The 20685-nt window shown below is 42.3% G+C and overlaps 3 protein-coding genes across 5 annotated transcripts in view; all 3 read left to right on the forward strand.

The window, feature by feature from the left end:
* Positions 1-1792, forward strand: part of hibadhb (3-hydroxyisobutyrate dehydrogenase b) — a 5674-nt gene extending 3882 nt beyond the window's left edge. Inside the window, exons 5-8 of the mRNA XM_020612844.1 lie at positions 178-311; positions 438-514; positions 600-756; positions 1134-1792. Coding sequence (XP_020468500.1) covers positions 178-311; positions 438-514; positions 600-756; positions 1134-1292 — 527 coding nt within the window. The 3' untranslated portion in view covers positions 1293-1792. The remainder of the gene's footprint in view (positions 1-177; positions 312-437; positions 515-599; positions 757-1133) is intronic.
* A 1053-nt stretch (positions 1793-2845) lies between these two features.
* Positions 2846-20646, forward strand: hoxa13b (homeobox A13b). Of its 3 annotated transcripts, none has more exons than XR_002275922.1 (3): positions 2846-2998; positions 3302-3374; positions 20571-20646. XR_002275922.1 is itself a non-coding variant. In XM_020612845.1 (2 exons), the coding sequence occupies exons 1-2, from the start codon at positions 4978-4980 to the stop codon at positions 6048-6050; spliced, it is 867 nt and encodes a 288-aa protein (XP_020468501.1). In that variant the 3' UTR covers positions 6051-6926. The 3 variants fall into 3 exon arrangements, 1 of the variants encoding a protein (XP_020468501.1); XR_002275921.1 differs by lacking the exon at positions 20571-20646 and adding an exon at positions 5818-5890; XM_020612845.1 differs by lacking the exons at positions 2846-2998; positions 3302-3374; positions 20571-20646 and adding exons at positions 4978-5611; positions 5818-6926.
* hoxa11b (homeobox A11b) lies at positions 12711-14937 on the forward strand. The gene is made up of 2 exons (XM_020612847.1): positions 12711-13661; positions 14558-14937. Exons 1-2 carry the CDS (start codon positions 13058-13060, stop codon positions 14788-14790), a joined length of 837 nt encoding a protein of 278 aa, XP_020468503.1. The 5' UTR covers positions 12711-13057; the 3' UTR covers positions 14791-14937.
* Positions 20647-20685: the final 39 nt, after the last annotated feature.

The raw sequence follows: 20685 nt of genomic DNA on the forward strand, positions 1-20685 counted from the left end.
GAAGGCTGCTGATAAACAATGATTAATTTTAGCTAAATCAAATGATTGCCTTCAGTTGGACTTTTGTTCATTTTATTTTAGCTAATGAATCTTTCAGGAGCGTTCGAGCATAATATACCAGCTATCACTACATGCTTCCACAGGGCTCCTTGTATAAGCATGATTTGCCGTTCCCAGGTGTGGGTGCTGCAAATTCGGGTAAACTGACTTTTATGGTTGGCGGAGCAGAGGAGGAATTTACTGCAGCCAAAGAGCTACTCAGCTGCATGGGAGCCAATGTGGTGTACTGCGGTCAAGTAGGAACCGGACAGGTACGAGCAGATACTTCATATTAGCCAGGAAATGTTAGGATGCACTGGCAATTAGACAAGCATGTGTGTGTTGGTACTTAACCTGATGCTCAGTTTATTGACTGATGATGCAGTGTTACTTTACAGGCTGCTAAAATTTGTAACAATATGCTCCTAGCCATTGGGATGATTGGGACTTCAGAGACAATGAACTTGGGAATCAGGTAAACACACTTGCTTAGAAATAACAGGAAACTAAGTAAATCATGATGTAGTTTCTGTAACATGAAATTTTGTCTTTGTTCACAGACTTGGTCTTGACCCTAAACTTTTGGCCAAAATCCTCAATATGAGTTCAGGCCGGTGTTGGTCTAGTGACACCTACAACCCTGTGCCTGGAGTCATGGAGGGAGTGCCCTCCGCCAACGACTACCAGGGAGGCTTCGGCACCCAGCTCATGGCTAAGGTCAGTCTAATAACCCGTTGTACAAACCATATTTCCTCAGCCTTCTATTGGTTTTAAAGAATATTTAGTATTAAAGTCTGTACATGTTGCTTTGTCATTACAGATCTGAGGATAGAAAAGCATGTGTTTTTTTGTTGTTGTTTTTTTATATATATAAATCAGGCAGGTACTCATCTTTTGTCAAGGGGCTTCGTGACCCTGTTGCCAAATAAAGTTTCAGTCTTGAGTCACACCACTTCACATCAGCAGTAGTTCACACCTCTCTTAAAAGGGATCAATCCCAAAGACAAATTCTCTATAGTGTGAGGTTTCTGGTTTAAAGTTAAGTTTTCAACTCCAGTTGGTTTTTCTAATGTAAATCCTTTTCTCTTTTCCAGGACTTGGGCCTTGCACAGAACACGGCCACCAACACAAAGACTCCTGTCCCCCTTGGCTCTTTAGCCCATCAAATCTACCGGATGATGTGTGCACGCGGTTATGCCCAGAAAGATTTCTCCTCCGTTTTCCAGTTCCTGCGTGAGGAGGAGGGCCAGTAATGTCAGCCTGCACCCCGTCAACCTGGCCCTGCAGGACTAACGTAGAGCAGGGTGCATTTCACCCTGGAGGACTTTTATTTTTTTCCAAAGTTGTGACAGACATGAAGCCCCAACACGGCCAGACACATCACGTGAGCTCCTCTCTCTTATTGGAAGTCGTGTTTCCTGTGTTATCTTGTTTTTTTTAAATAAATCACTCCTCTCAGTTTTAGAAACAAGTGAATGGTGAGATTTGCAGAGGATCCAGGAGATAAATATGTGGCGAATCTGAATTAAAGTGCAAAGAGCATAGTGGGATCTGTGGTGGTAAGACGTCAGCTCATCAGTCTTGTTCCTCAATAATCAGCATCTGTAAATAGTTTAGTCCTCACATTTATCTAATATTTGATCATTATCGTGTCTTTTGTTCATGTGTGTGATTTCCTTTAACAATGGAAAATGTTAGTTTTGGTTTGGGGGGAAATGTCACATCCTGCTAGGAAATAAAGACAAATGATGCCTTACGTTTTGTGTTTAATTTGCCACCTTACACTTGAACCTGGACTAGTTTGTGCATCTGGGTGTTAACCTGAGCTCCACTTAAACATGGAGACATTTTTAAAAAGACTGCACGCACCATGTTTGTTCACTGACTACTGCTGATTGTTGCGGCCTTATTAATGCCATAAATTCTTTTTTTAATTGGAATAAAACGTAGCCTCATTCAAACGGAAGAGTTTGGTGGACACGGCTTAAATAACTTTAAATACGGCCAACTATGAAAATGGCATTTTAAATTCAAAATGTATTATGTTTGGACATGCACTGCCCAAGTTTCCTCTAATTGTGAGCGCTAATACGTTCAATACCTCCCATATGTTTAAGGTTATGTGTGTATCCCAGCGACTAAGTAGTCCCGATGAAACCTTGCACAGAAAAACGCGAAGGGTCAAAACTTCACACAGTGTTTCTAACGAAAAGATTAGGTCAGCATTTATTAGGTTAGATAAAAACTTACCCAGATACTAATAATTAGTCTCTAATGAACAGTGAACTACGCATCCATGAAACAAAAGGTTGCATCATGCAGCACGCCTCGGTAGCTTTAGGATCGGGGTTTGTTTTCTATCCCCACCTAGACGAGACCAGGGGGGGCGGATTGCTTCTGGTCTGATTTGCCGAGAGCCACCGAGGTTCCAACATCGTGCGATCACAAGACAAACCCATAAAAAGTCCATTAAGAGCTGTAGCCTGAGAGCTGTGTTGTCATCTACTTGATAGGTGCAGCACACAGAGCAGCACTTTGGTCTCGGGCCTGCAGCGGAATATGACACACAGTCTGACATCAGGCACTGCAGTGCGCACGTCACTTCAGGCCTGTGTAACGCTTTAATGAGCTTTGCATTCAGCAGCCTGTCTTTTTATTGCCATCGTTATTATTTTTAATACGGTGATAGTGTGGGCTACCTTGTGCTTTTTTTGCAAATATGTAATTTGAAATTGTTTGGGTATTTTTAAGTGGTAAAAAGTACGGATGACTTGAAATTTCTCTATAAGTGCGACAGTCCTTTTTTGTTTTGCGCCGTTTTACATTTTGCACTCTAAGCAATGAGCTGTCGTTCAGGCCGAGACTGGCCGTGTGCATGACAATAGCTTGCTAAAATCAACAATAACTATATTTATCAAAACTTTAATTTAGATCATTACAAGAGGACAAATATTTCAAGGTATTTGCATATTTCCGGCTTTATACCCAAATTGTAGCCTTATGTTTTAGCCAAACATTGACAACAGTACCGTCTCCACTTGAACTGTAGAGGATTTTGGAGTGTGACAATTGAGCCTAATTAAAGGTTTCACATGATTTGTATTCGCTTTAATTGTGCCTTCAGCCACCGTCACTAATAATACCATGGTAATCTTATTTTCATTTGGCTGTGTGTGTGTCTGTGTGTGTGTGTGATGACAACTGAAAATGAAACGAACAAGTGAAATGCTTTATCAATAACTCATGCCTTTTTGTAATCTAGACTTGGATGGTCGTTTTCCTTTAACTAGTTTCGAAAGCCAGCTGGACTGTACCGTGAGAACAACGTGGCTGAGGTGAGTCCTGTCCAGTCAGCTCTGTCAGCATGGCTGCATGCCAAGTTTCAGAAAATAAGCTCATTTTCTTTCCAAAATATAGTGTGTGTGTGTGTGTGTGTGTGTACAGTGTTAAATAAAAAGTCGATTAGTCCGAGGTCGGTTACTATGCCAATAAAACTAAAAATCTTGAAATGTGGACTATTCATCACTCTTACCTGAATGAACACAGCTGTAAAGATGTACAGCCTCAAAAGTTAGGAAAACGGTTTTCTTGTTGTTTTTTGTTGTTGTTGAAGTTTAGGTGTCTATAGTTCTGCTCTAACTTTAAAGTGGAAATGTAAAACAAAGGACATTCAGATAATCCAACAGTATTTTGTGTCATACTCTTAATCCTGTATTTAGTACTATTTAGTGTATGGCAATACAACTACACAAATACCTGGAACAACATCTATACTTCTTGCACTGCAAACCCGTGCACAGTAAGAATTTGTTTCGATATCATATACGTGTCAGGCTGTTGGGGGGGCCCACATATGGAGACATTGTTACGTAGAATGTAGAAATATCCAACTTTCGCTTTCTTAAAAGGATAAAATTAATTCATTGTAGTTTGGCTTCGGTCATTTGATGTAAGTAGAGTTTACTCAACTTAGCAAGGCCTGCTGAAGAAGTAAGAAAGGGAGGTAAAAAAGCCAAGAGTTTAGGTAACTCGCCTTAAAAACGAGCCCATTATATCAGTAAAATCTCCTCTGCGGATTTAGTTGCAGTTGTCTTTGGCTAGACTGCAACTTTCACCTTGACCTTGGCCTCCAGTCGCATCAGGAAATGTGGCTAAATGTGGAAAGTTTTTGATTTTTTCTGTGTTTACGTTAAGACGCTGCGGTGCCAAATGTAAGAATGGCTCAAATTCTAATTTTGGTTATAATACGCACTTTGCATGTGTCCATAACAGATAGATATGTAGTCATTTTCCAGTGAAATCCCCCTGCGTAATCACTGGCTGAGAGCGAGACGTTTAAGTACAGCCGGTTTATACTTTACGAACAGGATGCTGAAACTCTGCAGTTTTCACTGAACGCACATGTAAAATTATACTATTTGGGTATAAAAGCAAAATCATTTTGAATCGAGATGTGCTTTGGCATTAAAGTAAGACGTTGTGTAATTATAGATGCAGGCGTCATTGCGCATCGAGTACACGGGGATATATATGTATATATATATCTATACTTATATCACATATGAATTAGTTTTTCTCACCTCATGCATTACACATTTCTTCGGTTAAGTCTGATCCGGTAGCACTGCGCGATCGCCAAAACAGCCTTCATTGTATCACGCACTTGGAGATTTCAGTATTGCTGGATCTGGGAAAAATACCTAGGGGTTCTTTGCATAAAAGCGTGGATATGCTGATACATCACATCATTACAAACACACAGTTTGAGCTGCGTTATCTGACGTCTGGATGTTTGTCGTCTTCTTTGCATATCACGTGTTTAGCCCTGGCCAATAACCTTGCGATCACAGTGGAGGCTACTCAGGCGTGTTACCCTGCCTTAGTCCCCGTTTCTGTTCAGGCTGAAAAAGAGTTGTTCGTCTCGTTGTGGAGCATGCTATGACTGCTTCATTACTCTTCCATTCGCATTGGATCGACACGGTGATGTTTCTCTACGACAACAGCTTGGATGAAAGAAGCAAGAACATGGAAGGATTTCCTGGAGGGAATTTTGCTGCAAACCAGTGCAGGAATTTGTTAGCGCATCCAACCTCGCTGGCTCCCAGCACCACCTACACTGCCAGTGAGGTGCCACTCTCTGGCATGGGGGAGCCTGTCAAACAATGCAGCCCCTGTTCTGCCGCTCAGAGCTCGCCCACTGCATCTTTGCCTTATGGATATTTTGGTAACAGTTATTACCCATGTAGGATGTCCCACGGCGGCGTCAAGGCTTGCGCGCAAACCTCTGGTTATGGCGATAAGTACACGGACTCCTCGGTCTCTGGTGAGGAGTTCTCCACCAGGGCGAAAGAATTAGCTTTTTATCAGGGCTATTCCTCGGGTCCTTACCAACCCAGCTACTTGGACGTTCCTGTCGTACCTGCGCTGAGTGCTCCATCGGAGCCAAGACAAGAGTCTCTTTTACCCATGGAGCCCTACCAACCATGGGCCATCACTAATGGCTGGAGTGGTCAGTTTTACTGTACCAAGGAGCAGCCACAGTCAAATCCTCTGTGGAAATCCTCGTTAGAAGGTATTTTTATTTAACACAGAAATAACAGTGTTCTTAGGAATATGCAAATCAATTTGTAAAATGTGCACAAAATGTCTGATTTACAAATGTTTTTTTTTTCACTACATAATGCGCCGATATAAAAGTCTATATTTGTAAACCAGTTTTAGTTGCTGGTGGGCTCAGGCGAGCAGATTAAAAAGTGATGTTGCTTTTTTCCTCCACAGACACTGGTGGAGACGGTTCTGTCCGCCGTGGCAGAAAGAAGCGTGTGCCATACACTAAGGTGCAGCTCAGAGAACTGGAAAGGGAGTACGCCACCAATAAATTCATTACCAAGGACAAAAGGAGAAGGATATCCGCGCAGACAAATCTGACAGAAAGACAAGTGACAATCTGGTTTCAGAACAGGCGCGTAAAGGAGAAGAAAATCGTCAATAAATTCAAGAGTTCAAGTTAGCTGTGGAGGTGAAAGGCGGACATGGACGCGCCTTCATCCGAAAATTAGTATAATTTATTACATTTTGGACGTCTTCTTGGTCACCAGAGTGGCTCTGTTGTGACTTACATTTGCTTCCTCAAAGTTTAATTGGAACCAGCTCATGCGGCCTGTTGTCAGAAGATGGTTCGCACCATAATGACCAACGCGCTTCTGCGAGGGATACATGGTTTTTAAAAAGAAATATCCAGCAAACGAAAAGACGTTCTGCTTTGAAGATCCGCCACAAATCGAGCAGTCCTGCGCTTTTATTCCACTTGATCCAGAACAGAGATGAAGGCTGAAAACCCCTGGAATCAGTTACAGTAACAGCTTTCGTCTTGATGCAGTGGTTAAAAACACGTTGGCTAAAAGGTCACTGTCAGAAAAGATCAACTTGAAATTATGTGACAGAAAATGAATATCAAAGCTGAGAGTTTCAGGATTCCTTCAAACTAAAGAGAAAAAGATCTCTTCGCACATTCTGTCCTTGCACAGCCTGCAGTACTTCTTTGATGTGTGCATAATTCTACCATTTGAAAGGGTTGGGAAAACACTTTACATCACTGCCTTTACAGCAGAATCACTTAATTTAAAAACAATCTTTACTGGTTAATGAACCAGCCAGTGTCTGATGAGACGCACCAAACGTAAAACAGTAAGAGTTTCATTAGGTTGGCCCACACTTTGTCCAAATCAGTATTTTTTTCTAAACACAGGGTTTTACTCGCAGGGAATAACTCGCCTGTCAACAGGTTGACAACTTACACAATATAATGTGCCTGGCAGTCAAGAACGAAGTACTTACAAATGGGCATATTTAAACATGCAAATACAATGCGACTGCAGCTATCTCTTCACCCCTTTTGACTGCAATAGCCAAAGATTTTGACAATAAATGTTTGAGAGACTTAATGTGATTTTGTCACTTTCATTCATTATTTTTAGCCCAAATTGAACATGGGCCGGATATCGATCGAGAGTATGATTTACTAGTCCTTCTCATGGTAAATTATTTAGAATTAGCCACAGTATAGTCCCTAAATTGGTGGCAATAAGTGCGGTATAGGCCAGTAAGGCCTGTAGGAGAGAGCCTTCTTCGAGCTTAGAGCTTCGGTCATTAAGGGTTTATGTCGCCATCTACTGGCGACGCTCTGTCAGCACAGTGTCTGCCAAATGACTACTGTATGCCGGCTTCTACTCCCGTGTGTGTGTGTGTGTGTGTGTGTGTGTGTGTGGCTGGGTGGGGGGTTAACTTGGACAAAAAAATCAAACCATCATCTCCTCAGTAATAACAATTTCTAATATGTACAAATACTGTACATATCTGTACTGAGCATATCTTCATGACGAATTTCACAGATAAACCCAATGAGGCATTTCTGTCTGCAGCAAAAAAAACAAAAAACAAAAACGTATTGAATTATTACTAGCCTATATTATGTATTCACACTGATATGTGGTAGGCTTATTTCTGTTCTCTTAAATTTAAAAAGTCCATCTTGAATGATTTGTCAGAAAATAATAATGAAAAATTGTCTGAATTGTTCCGTGTTCAGTTCATGTTTCTTCAAGGCCCAATTGCCAAAACAAGGCGCGGCTAATGGACTCCAAGTGCACATGCAAGTACAAGCTTATTTCTTCTTATTTTTATTTACCCCTTTTTATTAAATACAATTTGTTTGTGAGATGTTTATTTTAAAAAGGTGTCCCGAATTCATGTCTATTTATCCAGTCATACTCAAATAGACAATCCAAATATATCCTACGCAACGAGGTGCTGTTTATTTATATTAATTCATCGTGACATGAACAGGTGTGTCTTCATTTTGTATCAAAGAATAACATTAGGCAATGGCCTTTTGCCATCTCTATCTCCTTCTAGAACAAAAACCTAAACAAAAACTATCGACTTCTAAAAGCTAAATGGAAACAAAATATTTGATATGACTCAACTGCATCAAGTGAGTTTAGGTTTTATCACAGAGCTGCCGTTTTTCTGTGAAGTCTAACTGTTACATATAGTCCTCCAGAACCAGGACATGGCACTGACCTGCAAACTGTCCCGCTCCTTGTGCCCACCCAGGAGCATCAGGCTGCTACTACCGGTTGGGTTTGAAGGATGTCTCTGTACCATAAAAAGAAGCATTCGTTCTAGTAACGAGGCAGCACCCTGTGGTGAGTTTCAGTCTCACAGGACGATTTAACTAACAATAGTAGGCAAGTTTATCGTCCTGCTCAAGAGCACTTGGAGAAACCAGTCTGCTGGTAGATTAGATGGGCCTTTAAACACAGGCTGAAATGGTTTCCTAGGCATTTGGATTGTTGTCACTGACGCATTTTCTGGGGGAGATGGTGGTGTTGGTTTAAAGATGCGTCAGCCTTGTTGAGATGGAGCCTGATCCTCTGCATGCAAAGCGTCACCTCTGTGGTTCAGTGTCATTGCTCCCCCTAACAGCTGAACAGGATAGTGCATCTCACTCCAAATGGCCCCTTCTGCTGCAGGCCTGAGGCGTGCTCAGCATCGACTATCAACCCGGAAGCTGGAGCCAGTGAAGTTCACACCGCAACAAAGACAAACTCAATCTAAACAGAGCTTATTAAACGAACAGCTGCAAGACACTGAACCCCAAGTTGCTCCCGATGGCCAGAGCAGCGCCGCCATCGGTGTGTGTGTGTGTGTGTGTGTGGGTGTGGTGAGAGAGAGAGAGAGAAAGAGAGAGAGAGAGAGTTGGTGCCGCAGATGGCAGCCTCGGTTCTGTAAGGAGACACATTCCTTGTGTGTGTAACGTACCTGACCAATAAAAGTGATTATTAAAAACAAATCCTTGTCATCTTCTGTGAGCAATACGGTATTTTTCAATGGTCGCTTTAAGGTGTGTGTGTCTGTGTGTTGTGCATTGAACATCAGACAAAACCCAAAATTCTAAATACAGTTAGACGGAAAATGTAACTAAAGAAAATACAACAAACAAACAAATAAAAATATAATTTGGATTTGCTGACACAGTGTTAGCACTCATTAGTTTGCCGCCTTTTACTTCCTGCACACATTTTCTAAACACTGGTGACCTGGGATGTTCTGTAGGTGATGTTGAATGTTATCGCGATTGTATACAGTAAAACACTTCGGGCCCTGGTTAAATGATCAGTGATGACATGGGACAATGAGCAGTAATAGCACTAGAAGAGGAGAAAGGCAGACAGGTGATGTTTCAGGTTGATGTACATCAACAGTGCTGCCTCTGACAATTTTATCACACGTGCTTGACTTGGCAGAGATTCATGAATGGACGCGAGGCTGAATGTGTGAGTCCAGAAAGTTTTATTAAGGGTTTTACGTTGTTTTGTTTTACTGCAGCTTCAGCTGTAAACCCCACCCACCCAAACAACCCCTGCTTCCGGAGACGCGCCCACTTATTAGTTCAAACTCCACAGTTTCTTTACACCTTGGTGACATCAACCATTCCAGCTGTATGACTATTAAATGGTGCAGGTTAACAGTGAATGATTTGTCCCTGATCAGTGCTGTTATATAGACTTCTTTTCCTCCACTCCACTTTATATAACATGAACTCTTGTGCAGAAGAAGACAGATCACCTTGTGCACCGAACCATGACAAACCTCCATAGAGGCTTAATTGGAAAAAGAGTTATAACCAAAAACACCCTATCGATGTTTTGCTTCAGCTTGAAGCTCCTATTGTCTTCCAGATGTGTCATGTTTGGGTAAATGTTTTCTTCATGCAGTGAAGGAGCAAGGTAAGGCCTTGGGGCAATACATCAGTCTGCAGTAACAATACTTTCATATCATATAGGCTGTAACAGAAGTCAAGGTATTTCAGACTATTCGGTGGTTTGGTTTGCTCTTCAGCCTTTTCAGGGCACCAGCCCTGATCCAAGTGTAGTCACCCCCCCCCCCACCACACCAGCATTCAGCCCACAGCACTGACGCCTCTGTCACTGTCCTACTGATTTACAACTCTAATTCAAGGACAAACTGTGGAAACTAAATACTTTTACAAGTACTGCACTTAAGTACAGTTTTGAGTTGTCTGTACTTTACTTGAGTATTTCCATTTTCCGAATCTTCATACTTCTACTCTGCTACATTTGTTTCATAACTTTATTTAGTAATAGGCCTAATAATGCATTTTCAGACTCAGAGTAATAAAAACATACAGTACAATCATAAGATTGTATTGGTCCCTGTTGGGAAATGCACAAGATAGCCAGCAGTATTTGTAGTACTTCAAATTAAAGCATATAAAGTAGTTGAAACGATATTTACCATGAAGCTGCAACGTTAAAGTGATGTGCACAACAGTGCGTCGGTAATTAATGTACATTAATGTAAAACGGGCCGCTCAGCATAATCAGTACCTTTACTTTTTGTATATTGATGTTAATACTTTTGTACTTTTACTTCAGTAACGTTCTGGGTAACGTGCTTTTACTCGTAACACGGTGGTTCTGCTATTTTCACTGAATGTTTGGATCCGTTTTCATTATACTATACCTACACACATTGTGTATGTGTAAATAAATAGACGGCAAATCAACTCATTGTTCATCTTTTACTCAATCTCGTCATTTATATAAATATAGGCTCCCTGTGTTTCTTTAGTGCAAACATTAGTGACTGTTGTTAAATGGAGCTAAATACTGACGCACATTCCTGTTCAAGTATCGACAGAGAGTTCAGTGGAAGCGAGGCTTTTATTTCTGAGCCCATGTTGGCTGCCTGCTGACCGCCTGATACCGCCAGTGGCTGACGGGACACTTGTATTTACACCATAGCAGTTTGCATTTCTCTCACTTGTTAACTGAATGTCGTGGTTTTGTCCAGAGATGATGTTTTCCCCTGTTTCTTAACGTTTCCCGGCGCAGCACAGTCGATCAGCTTTGACTTTGACTGTGTAAGCAGTTTAAAAGATTACACCAGAGAAATGTTTTGGTAACTATGTTCGGTTTGATGAACCCTTTTAATCCCAGTATTAGCCGATCTGTTTTCCATCTAACAAAACAAAGCTTTATTTAGCTACAATGATAAAATGGATCCACGGGAAGAGTCATTTAATTCTTATGGAAATGTAGCCCGTGATTTTTGTACAGCTGTTTGATAAGCCGCTGGAGTTCAAGGTGTATCAGCCTTTTGTTTACACGCACGCTATGGCCTGTCCGACTCCTTACTAATATAAAACTACTGCTTCTGGCCAAACTGTGCGTCACCTTTTTGTGGATGGAGCTGTTTGAAGCCTGTGCTGTGAGACGTAGGAGGGGGAAGGCTTCCTGTAACCAACTGGGCCACTCCTGCACCCTCGGCCTTAATGCTGACGCTGCGTTTGAGTGGATGAATAATTCACAAAGGGGAAAAAACAATAGGAATTCTCGTCGAATTTATTATATAAGACCATTTTAATCACCAAATGAAAGGCAATCTCGCTAATAACGCATCTTTGAATGAAGCTCACTGCAACTCAGATAACAAACCACCTGGGTAGAATAAAAGATTACAGCGTCTCTTAAGGCATAACTGCAGATGACGGCTCATAGACTTTGATGGATGAAAAGTGAATTTGGAGCGAATTCTGAAATCGGTTGCTTCACATGTGCAGGATTAGTGATATGTGACACATGTGCCCACTTACTCAGCAGTGATGACAAATGAAAACGGACCGGAGTGTAGGAAACAGCCCGTGTCCAAAGGTTCAGGGCGTGGACTGTAGCTCATTCGGCACATATCTTTATTATTCATGGCCTATAACCAACATCTTTATGTTTACTTTAAACGTTATATGCAGGCTTTGCCGTGACTATGTAGATATCAGCTGATTACCCTTATATGAACTTCATTTTTCCGTTCCAACATTCTGTTTTTGCTCAAGATGTGCTCAGTCCTAAAGTACGATATGCAGAAGTTTTATCCTTTCATTACGAGCGCACGGTTTTTATGCATAACCACAGACAAAACCAGCGTGAAATGAAACATAATTTGAAGGAACGGCGTCGATCTTACATGTTTAAATGATCCTGAACATGTTGGATCGAGCAAACGACCACAAGAGAGATAGCCAGGCCTGTCTTTTAACAGGCTATTGTCTTTTTTTGTCCCCCGGTACCAAACTGGACTGAGGCCTGACAAAAGTGCAGCATGTTAACATTAGTCCTTCATAGCCAGAGTAGCTATATCAAATTTTCCTGTGAATTCATACCTGCTACATACTCGATGAAAATAGATTTAATATATTAAAATAGCTTCCAAATTCAATTATGCACGTGGTCCAAATGATCTTAAACATGCCCTGTTCTATTAAATTAAACGCAATATTTCACTATAGCCTGAATTCTGCCATTTGACGCACGGCGGTCAAGTCTGAGGCGCATAACAAAGTTTGCGTTGTGGTCAAAAATGTGATCCTCAAAAAACGTGATCCATATCTTTGAAAACATTCAGACGTCTCTGCAGAGGTTAAGGTGAGGGTGAAGGTGAGGTTTGGTTTTGAAACCAGGCTAAAAATGTGGCAGCTTAATCAACTGGGCGCATGAAATTGGGTGTTGTTCTGTTTGTTCCTACCATGCAGCGTGGTAATGTAACGATGATGTATAGCCAGACAGCTGGAATTAGCTCTGCCAATCTACAGTATAGCAGAGGAAGGCGTAGTGTTTGAGATATTCCTCGTCTTTAAAATAGCCTAAGTGGGTCGCTGCAAAGTGCCCCCTCAGTATTTTTCCTCTCCCATACAGCCAAGGGTCTACCTTATTAACTCAATGACTCATATAGCGTACACATTGAGGCGTAGGCTATCTGTCATTTTGTGCCAGTGGTCACATGGCTTTGGCCCTCAGGAATGGATAGAGATGGATCCCCACGTCAGCTTGTACGTCTAAGGATTTCTGCTCCTCCAGTCTGCCTCAATGTGACTGGAGCGCAGCGCCGCAGAGGAACTATGTGAGGATTATCGTAGGTAGGTTTCCAACAGCAGACTATGGATTTTGATGATCGGATCTGTGGCTCTAATATGTATTTACCGAGCTGCACTTACTACGTCTCCGGAGCAGACTTCACCGGACTCCCTCATTATTTAACTCAAAGTCAGTCCTCCTGCCCCATGACATACTCGTACCAGCCCTCAGCCCTGCCACAGGTCCCGTCGGTGAGAGATGTGGCTTTCAGAGACTATGGCATTGATACTTCTAGTAAATGGCACCACAGCAGAGGGAGCCTGTCTCATTGCTACGCGGAAGACATTGTGCACAGGGACGGCTGGACGAGCCCGAGCTCAAGGGGGGGTGAAATCCTGATGAAAGGAAGCTCCAGCGCCAGCCAATCCAGCTCCTCTAATCCGACGCCGAGCTTCCATGGCAGCGTTGGCAGGAACGGCGTCTTGCCTCAGGCGTTCGACCAGTTTTTCGACACTGCCTACGGCAGCGCAGAGAACAGCACAACACCGACAGCACAAGCAGCAGACACGGACACACAAGACGTCAAAACAAGTCCCGCTCCGGCTCAGCCGGGCTCGGACACGGCGGAGAGCTGCAGTCCGAAGTCGTCTTCCGGCCAGAGCGACGAGAAACAGAGCAAAAACAGCGGTGAGTAGCCCCGTTTAGTGCACCGAGGACACAAATATCTAACGCGTTGCTCTTAAAGCTTTTTATATGCTGTTCTATAAGCACATAAGGTTTGTGGAGGGCCCGCACATTTACCATATAACAATACTGTGTTATAAACGACAAGATCACGTGCCTGAGATTGAAATTGGCCGTGAAGACGTTGGCGTTAAGCTTGTCTTCATAGATGTTAAACAAGATCTCTACTGCTTGATCCACATTTGTGCTTAAATATACTTGTGTACTAACCCGGTAAACTTAATTTATATGCGAATATATATGTATATATATATATACATATATATTCTTTTTACAAATACCACCGAAATAACCATCTAAACATTACGAACAGGCCTACATCTCCCACATCTGTGTCCAAGCGTTTAAGTGTATATTTTTGTACTTATTGAGTTTATTCAGTGCTGGCTAACATGAGCTGCTTAAACTTATATTTAAACCTAGCTCCTTATTTTAAAGATAGAAATTGTACAAAAGCGCTGATTTGCTGGGATTTAATTCAACAGCTTCTTTCCAAGAAGGACTTTGCTTCACTATGACTAAAACAGCCGCTTTTACGCACAGTGAAACCAGAAGCGTTTGGTTGAGGCCCACACCCCCACTCTGGAAAACAGCAAATAAATATTTCACAAAGTGTTCACAACTAGCGACAAGAGGCAATCCTTCATGCCCACATCAAGCCCAGTTTTGTTTACAAATCTTGATGCTGTAGGCCTGAGAGGAAGGAAACCCTTGAACTCCAAAGCTCACGCAGACCACCACTGATGATTCAATGCAAGAAATACGCTTTTGGTTCCATGTTATTGCGTTGTATTTATGGCATGTTTTGTGGTGACCTCTTGCCTTTTACTGCATTCCAGGTGGCCAGAGGACGCGCAAGAAGAGATGTCCATATTCCAAGTATCAGATCAGGGAACTAGAGAGGGAATTCTTTTTCAGTGTTTACATCAACAAAGAGAAGCGTCTGCAGCTCTCACGGATGCTCAATCTGACAGATCGTCAGGTCAAAATCTGGTTTCAGAACAGGAGGATGAAGGAGAAGAAGCTGAACAGGGACCGTTTACAGTACTACACCACAGCTCCCCTGCTATAAAATACTGAACAAAGACTGTCACTGGCATGCAGCCATGCACCCTCGACACTAGACTGCACGTCTATATCATTACCTGGACAGGAGTCCAGTTTTCTCCATGTGCCAGACTTGATAAAACCTCTGCTATTTATACACTCTTTTGTCATTAAACACCCTTGGTTTTATTATTATTATTATTATTATTATTATTATTATTATTAAATAAGCCTATTATTCTGCCTCCTGGTCCATCAAAAAATTCCCCAGTTTTAAAGTGACGTGGTTGCGTATTTGGTGTGTTGACGCGAAAACCAGATGTGTCTGCATTCCGTTTAAATTATTTAATACTTTGGGATATTACTGTTCCGCATTTTCAAACGTAGTTTTTCTCTTTTAAAATAAACCTAATTTTCCAGATTTGCGCATGCATGCACACGCACTGCCCAGTATTTTCTTTCTTATTTTTGCAAGTTTAATTTAAACCTATATTTTTACAAGTTTGCGCAAGCACACGCAACTTTTTGGCCAGGAATCTTGACATCTAAATACTGCTCGTGTTTCCTTTTCCCTATTGATCTTTTACCTTTATTGTACAAATACAACTCCGATGAATGGGAACAGTTTTTGTGTGTTTTTGAATTACTAAAAGACTTGATGTGACATCAGCGCTTGGTGGCGATCAACACCCCTAAAGTCGCTGCGCAGTGTTGCACAGTTAGAGGATGAGTTAACTTAAAATCTGATTGTTCATTTCATACATTTTTAAGTGTGATATTCAACATCTGTCTCTGACCCTCGGTGCCATCGCGTTTTTGAGCTCTCGGCAGTAAAGTTGGATTAATGTCCAAGGGCAAACCGCTGATAAAAGAACTAACCCCAAATGAAACCTAATCCCATATTTTGTTTTATATGGCAGCACGTGGATTGTACCAAATGCATGATATGTTGGTCTGATGCTTTTTTCCCCCTCATGGTTGGAAATCAAATCCGCTGTAGTTAATGATTTGATGGTCTATCCATTACAAAGTGTTCATTCATTTCTGGGGCGATGTGGAGGGGCTGATTTTTGACCTATGCATGTAAGGGCTTAGTGAAACAATCTGGACCCTTGTTTGAATGCAGATAGATCTGAGAGACTGCGTCTTTTCAAAGAATATGAGTCGATTTGTGTGGTTAACCGTCCATCGAAGGAGCTGTTGTGAAATCTAAGGACCATATTAATTCTATCCACTTAAAGTCAGCCTGCGGTGACCAATCCAGGCAGTGGCACTGGGCAAATAAAGAGATTAACAAACTGATCACTAGTTTAATCACCACTAGCTGTGTGATCGTTTATTTATTTATTATCTGAAATGGTTTACTCCAAAGAGCCCACATCAATTTTATGATAAACAAACAGGCTGTGAATTTAGGTCATGACGATATGTTAACCCGCAAAGGAGGGTGAAATGACATGATCACATTAAAAGGATGGGTAACATTAGGTTGAGGTGGCTTTAAACCCGCCATCAGGCCCCTTGAATGGCCTGCAATAACATAATAAGGGCCCTGATGCCTCCCTTATACCGTGCATCCTGTGAGGTTCTCAGGAATTCCGCTTTGATTGTTGCACATCCTCCCAGTTGCTCTAGTAACTTGGCCATAAAACGCGGATTCGTCTGGAGCATTTGGAGGGTAGTGCAATAAAGCGTCTGAGACCAAGGTTATTAACTGTGACTAAGGAGCTGAAAAACAGCGGCTGGGAGCACTGAAAGCTTGTGTTCACGGACCTTTCCGGCGCCATTTGTTTCAGCATCTTACCGTGGTAGGAATATTCTGCGTTTACTGTACGTTGCGTCGTCGGGCATAGGCCTGCTCTCTGCGCCCACTGGGTGGCGCTCCTCAGATCAATGTCATTGCCGTGAATTGAGATATAAAAGAAGTTTGCCTCACCGCCATCTCCTTTAAAACGTTTTACCACCTCAGGATTTCATTGTTAAGGTAGGCACAGAAATATGATCGATGCTTTTTATGACTACACTGGGGGATATTAATGCAATTTAGCAAAGAACGTGTAGGCTATTTCTCTACCTTATCTCATTATCTCCATCTGAAAGACGCTAAACCGAAGCCACCGTTTTATTACAGCTGCAGATGTTGGGATGTAGTGAAAGCATTACACATTGCAAGAAGTAAACACAGCACCAAAGGGGTGTTTTTCTAAACAACACATTCTCATCTTGCTGCTCTAAGTTGTGGCCTGCGGTGACTAATGAAGAAGTCAGATCACACGGACACGGATATTCCCAGCGTTTAACAGTTCACTAACTTTTTTTCTCCATAGTTTAACGAGTAAATTATACTTCATTTTATAAGTCCAAATTTGGATTTATTCTGTGTTATTAGAAACCTAGACATTTGTTTGCACTGATATCCTGATGCAGTTTGTTTCGCGCGGGTGCTTGTTCTTGCGCGCGGGTTAGACAGATGCAAACATTTTAGCACAAAACAGGCAGTCCGGGATTTTCATTTTTTAAACACATTTGTAAAAAAAATATATGAATTAAAACTGTTTTCTGGTAATATTACAGTAAGACTAGTGCACCCACAGCGCGCACTGAGACACCACAGGAGTAATCCAGGAGGGTTAATGGTTCTAATCATTCATTGCAGCCAGACTGCTGCAGGTTTGACGCCATGTAAAATGGCTGTACATAATCTGTAGCTATGATTTCTAGACTTTATGGCTCCACACTCATGGGAAAATGGAGGCAGTCGATGCGGAATTTCAGGGTGAATCCACCTTTGGAGACATTTTAGGGTGACCTAAGTCTGTAGGGCTGTGTTATAAACTCATAAACATCTTGACAGTCTGGGAAAGAAGCACGGGCTGGTGTAGTTTTTAAAACAGAGACAGTTTAAATATTGAGGCGATTAACGATTGTTGTTGATGATGGCAGCAAACTAATAATCACTTCTTTTTTTATTCACTCGCACAGCCAAGTTGAGACAAAATGATCCAGATTATAAATGGAATGTAACATCAGTTTATGGATTTTATACATTTTGAACACGCACACTAGCAAGGTCTGTTTGTGTGGCTAGTTTTTATATTTTCCCCATCACCTCCAGCTCACACGAGTGGGCCTGTTGTGTCCAGATTGTGAACAAAAAGGACAAGAGTTTCTAAAAAGAAGGGTGGTGAAGCTCCTCCATACACTTAAAGAACTGAACGGCTCACTGAACATTTTATTACAGGTTTGGTGGAGATTTTGACTTGAGATTAGACTTAAATAGAATCTAAAAGAATGCGGATTACGTGTGTTTATGTTTTCTGAATGTGTGTGATGCGGTGAGTAAACCCCCCCCAGCAGCTCATTAGGGGGAAAATGGCAGCATTAACCAATTCTAATGCAGCTAATCTATTCCGTAACGAACCACGTTTCTTGCAGTCGTGCAGATATTAGATGATCCCAGAAAGATGTAGCCCCGGGCCACCGTTCATTCTATGCGTCACCTTTAAAAAATACCCAACCGGGACTTTGCACTTTTAAAAGAGATGTTTGATCGTAATCGTGACATTCGCAGCCACGGTTTTCACTGGAAGACTCTAAAGAAAGCGACTCTGTAGTGGTGTGGCAGTATGAAACTGTATAGGAATTTTAAAAATAGTCCAAGAGCAACACGAGACGTGTAAAAGTCCGTGAACCAGTCACTCAGGACCTTTTGGGTCTGTGATGCAGCCCCAGACCCCTTCATTTTCTTTTACAGTGCTGTAAAACCGGCCATAAAGCTATGCATTGTAGCCTACATAACTGTTAGAGGCAGCGTTCAACAATAGACTTGTCAAATAGGGCTTGTTGTTAAATTTACATAAGCAGCTCCAGGCTTATAATCGAGGTTGAGGCTTAAAATCTAAGATTCAAAGGAGATTTAAAGATATTATACCCAAAGCCTTCTGATGCACCACGTCCCCCCATAGTTGTCTCTGTACTTAGCCTAAAACAAAATATATGACACAGTGGAGCTGCCTGCTCGGACTGGGAGGAGTCTGTGGCCGCCTGGTGTTTTAATTGGCTGCAGGCTACAGTGAGAAGCGTGAGTATCAGTAATTATTCAGCAATGTTTTTCACAAGAAATGTCAGCCAGAAAGGGCTATCTTAATCCTCCGTCAAATTATACCACAACGATGACATGCCCCAGCAACCAAGCTGGAAATTCGTTTTTCGTGGATTCCCTAATCAACGTGAGAACCGACAGTGGTTCATACTACCAAAGTAACGGGGTGTATTTGCCACCGGCTTCGGAATATTCCTATGGACTCTCCGGTGGCTCTTGTTTCCCGGGGATTGGTAAGCGCAACGAGCCGTCTACCCAGAGCGTGATCCCTTCCTCTGCTCCGTATGTTCAAGGGATGGAAACGTGGCTGGATACGTCGAGATCCTGTCGGGTGGATCAACCCAGCAGCCAGCATATGGCTCAGTGTTCATTCTCGCCGAGTATAAAGGAGGAAAGCGCATATTGTCTTTATGAGTCTGACAAATGTCCTAAAGGAGCGACAGTGGATGACATTTCCTATTCGAATGCATCATGCCCCATCACGGGCAGCACCGTGCCAGTCCCGGGCTACTTCCGCCTGTCTCAGACATACGCGTCCTCAAGGCTTTACCATGATGTCCAGCCAAATATGAATCACTTTACTCTGCAACGACCTGCGCGTTTGGACAGTCAGTCCTCACAGCTGCCGCCTGCTTCTGCGGAACCCGAGCGGAAAGAGAGCCACAAGGAGGCGCCGGTCCCTGCGCCCTGCGCCCCGGCCAGAGAGGAGGACAGCCACCTCTCCTCTGAAAGCTCATCCTCCCCCGAGCCCGCTGAGACGTGCAGCGCGGAGTGTCCAGAAAAGCCCGTAAAAGGTGAAGAGTCGATGTCCATTGCAGAGATATTCAGCAAAAAATAGCAGAGGACATGCGTGAAAAAAATCCGTGCACATTTTAGGTTTTAATTGTTTTCTTTTGCAAATGATTTATAACCAGACGAATGCATGAGTGCTGCTTTCTATTACAGGATTAATTTAGGTCAACACTCAGCCGCAGAAACGTGTTTTTAAATACACGATATTTAGCGGTTTATCGCACGATGCGAAATTGAAACGCGATTTAACCAATCAGAGCCGCAGATTACAGCTATTGTGCTTTAGTAGCTCTGTTAGATTACACATAGGATGCTGTAGCTGTGTAACTGTGCTACACTGCACCGCTATTCAACACAGCTATGCCCTGATGATTACAAAGCAACTTAATTATTCTTGTTTTTAAAAACTATGGACATTTGCTATGATTTAAATTCATGCAGTATTGAGGCCAATACAGTGTGTTGCAGCGGTCATGTGGAAGACTGATTTCATTTGTCCCCCCCATCCAAGCCACGGGCCTTGCTCTAATGTGTATTAGGTCTTAATAAAGGTAAAAGGTGGCTGCTGGCTGTTTGCTCCATGGGGCAAAGAGCAGTTTGGGGTAAAAGAAATAAAGAGTGGCTTCGAGTTATCACCAGAGATATCTGATTGTGCACAAAGTCATGGTACTAATCAAATAAAAATAGAAATAAGCGATGAACCTATATGGGTCTCTGTAAGCTATGGCTGTAGGTGTCAAGTCATAGAATGTCGTCACCAAACATGATTTAATGGATTATTTTGGGTTCTGAATTTTACTAGTCTATCATTTCTTTTAGGAAAAATAAAGACATGATGTCTGCAGGTATACTGCTTATCTCATACCTGTTGCCTAATATCTTTAATGTGTCATGTCTCGCTGTTATTGTAGGGGATGGAAAAATGGAAAGTACGGCGAACTGGCTCACAGCTAAGAGTGGCCGAAAGAAGCGCTGCCCTTACACCAAGCACCAGACTCTGGAGCTGGAGAAAGAGTTTCTCTTCAA

The sequence above is a fragment of the Monopterus albus genome, unplaced genomic scaffold (assembly GCF_001952655.1).
Source record: "Monopterus albus unplaced genomic scaffold, M_albus_1.0 scaffold127.1, whole genome shotgun sequence".
Taxonomy (NCBI): Eukaryota; Metazoa; Chordata; class Actinopteri; order Synbranchiformes; family Synbranchidae; genus Monopterus; species Monopterus albus.

What these genes read in the sequence shown, in the direction of transcription:
- hoxa13b (XM_020612845.1), top strand. Translation starts at nt 4,978, where the DNA reads ATGACTGCTTCATTACTCTTCCATTCGCATTGGATCGACACGGTGATG. An exon ending in GTGGAAATCCTCGTTAGAAG is followed by an intron (nt 5,612 to 5,817) that starts GTATTTTTATTT and finishes TTTCCTCCACAG; the next exon opens with ACACTGGTGGAGACGGTTCT.
- hoxa11b (XM_020612847.1), top strand. Translation starts at nt 13,058, where the DNA reads ATGGATTTTGATGATCGGATCTGTGGCTCTAATATGTATTTACCGAGC. An exon ending in GAAACAGAGCAAAAACAGCG is followed by an intron (nt 13,662 to 14,557) that starts GTGAGTAGCCCC and finishes ACTGCATTCCAG; the next exon opens with GTGGCCAGAGGACGCGCAAG.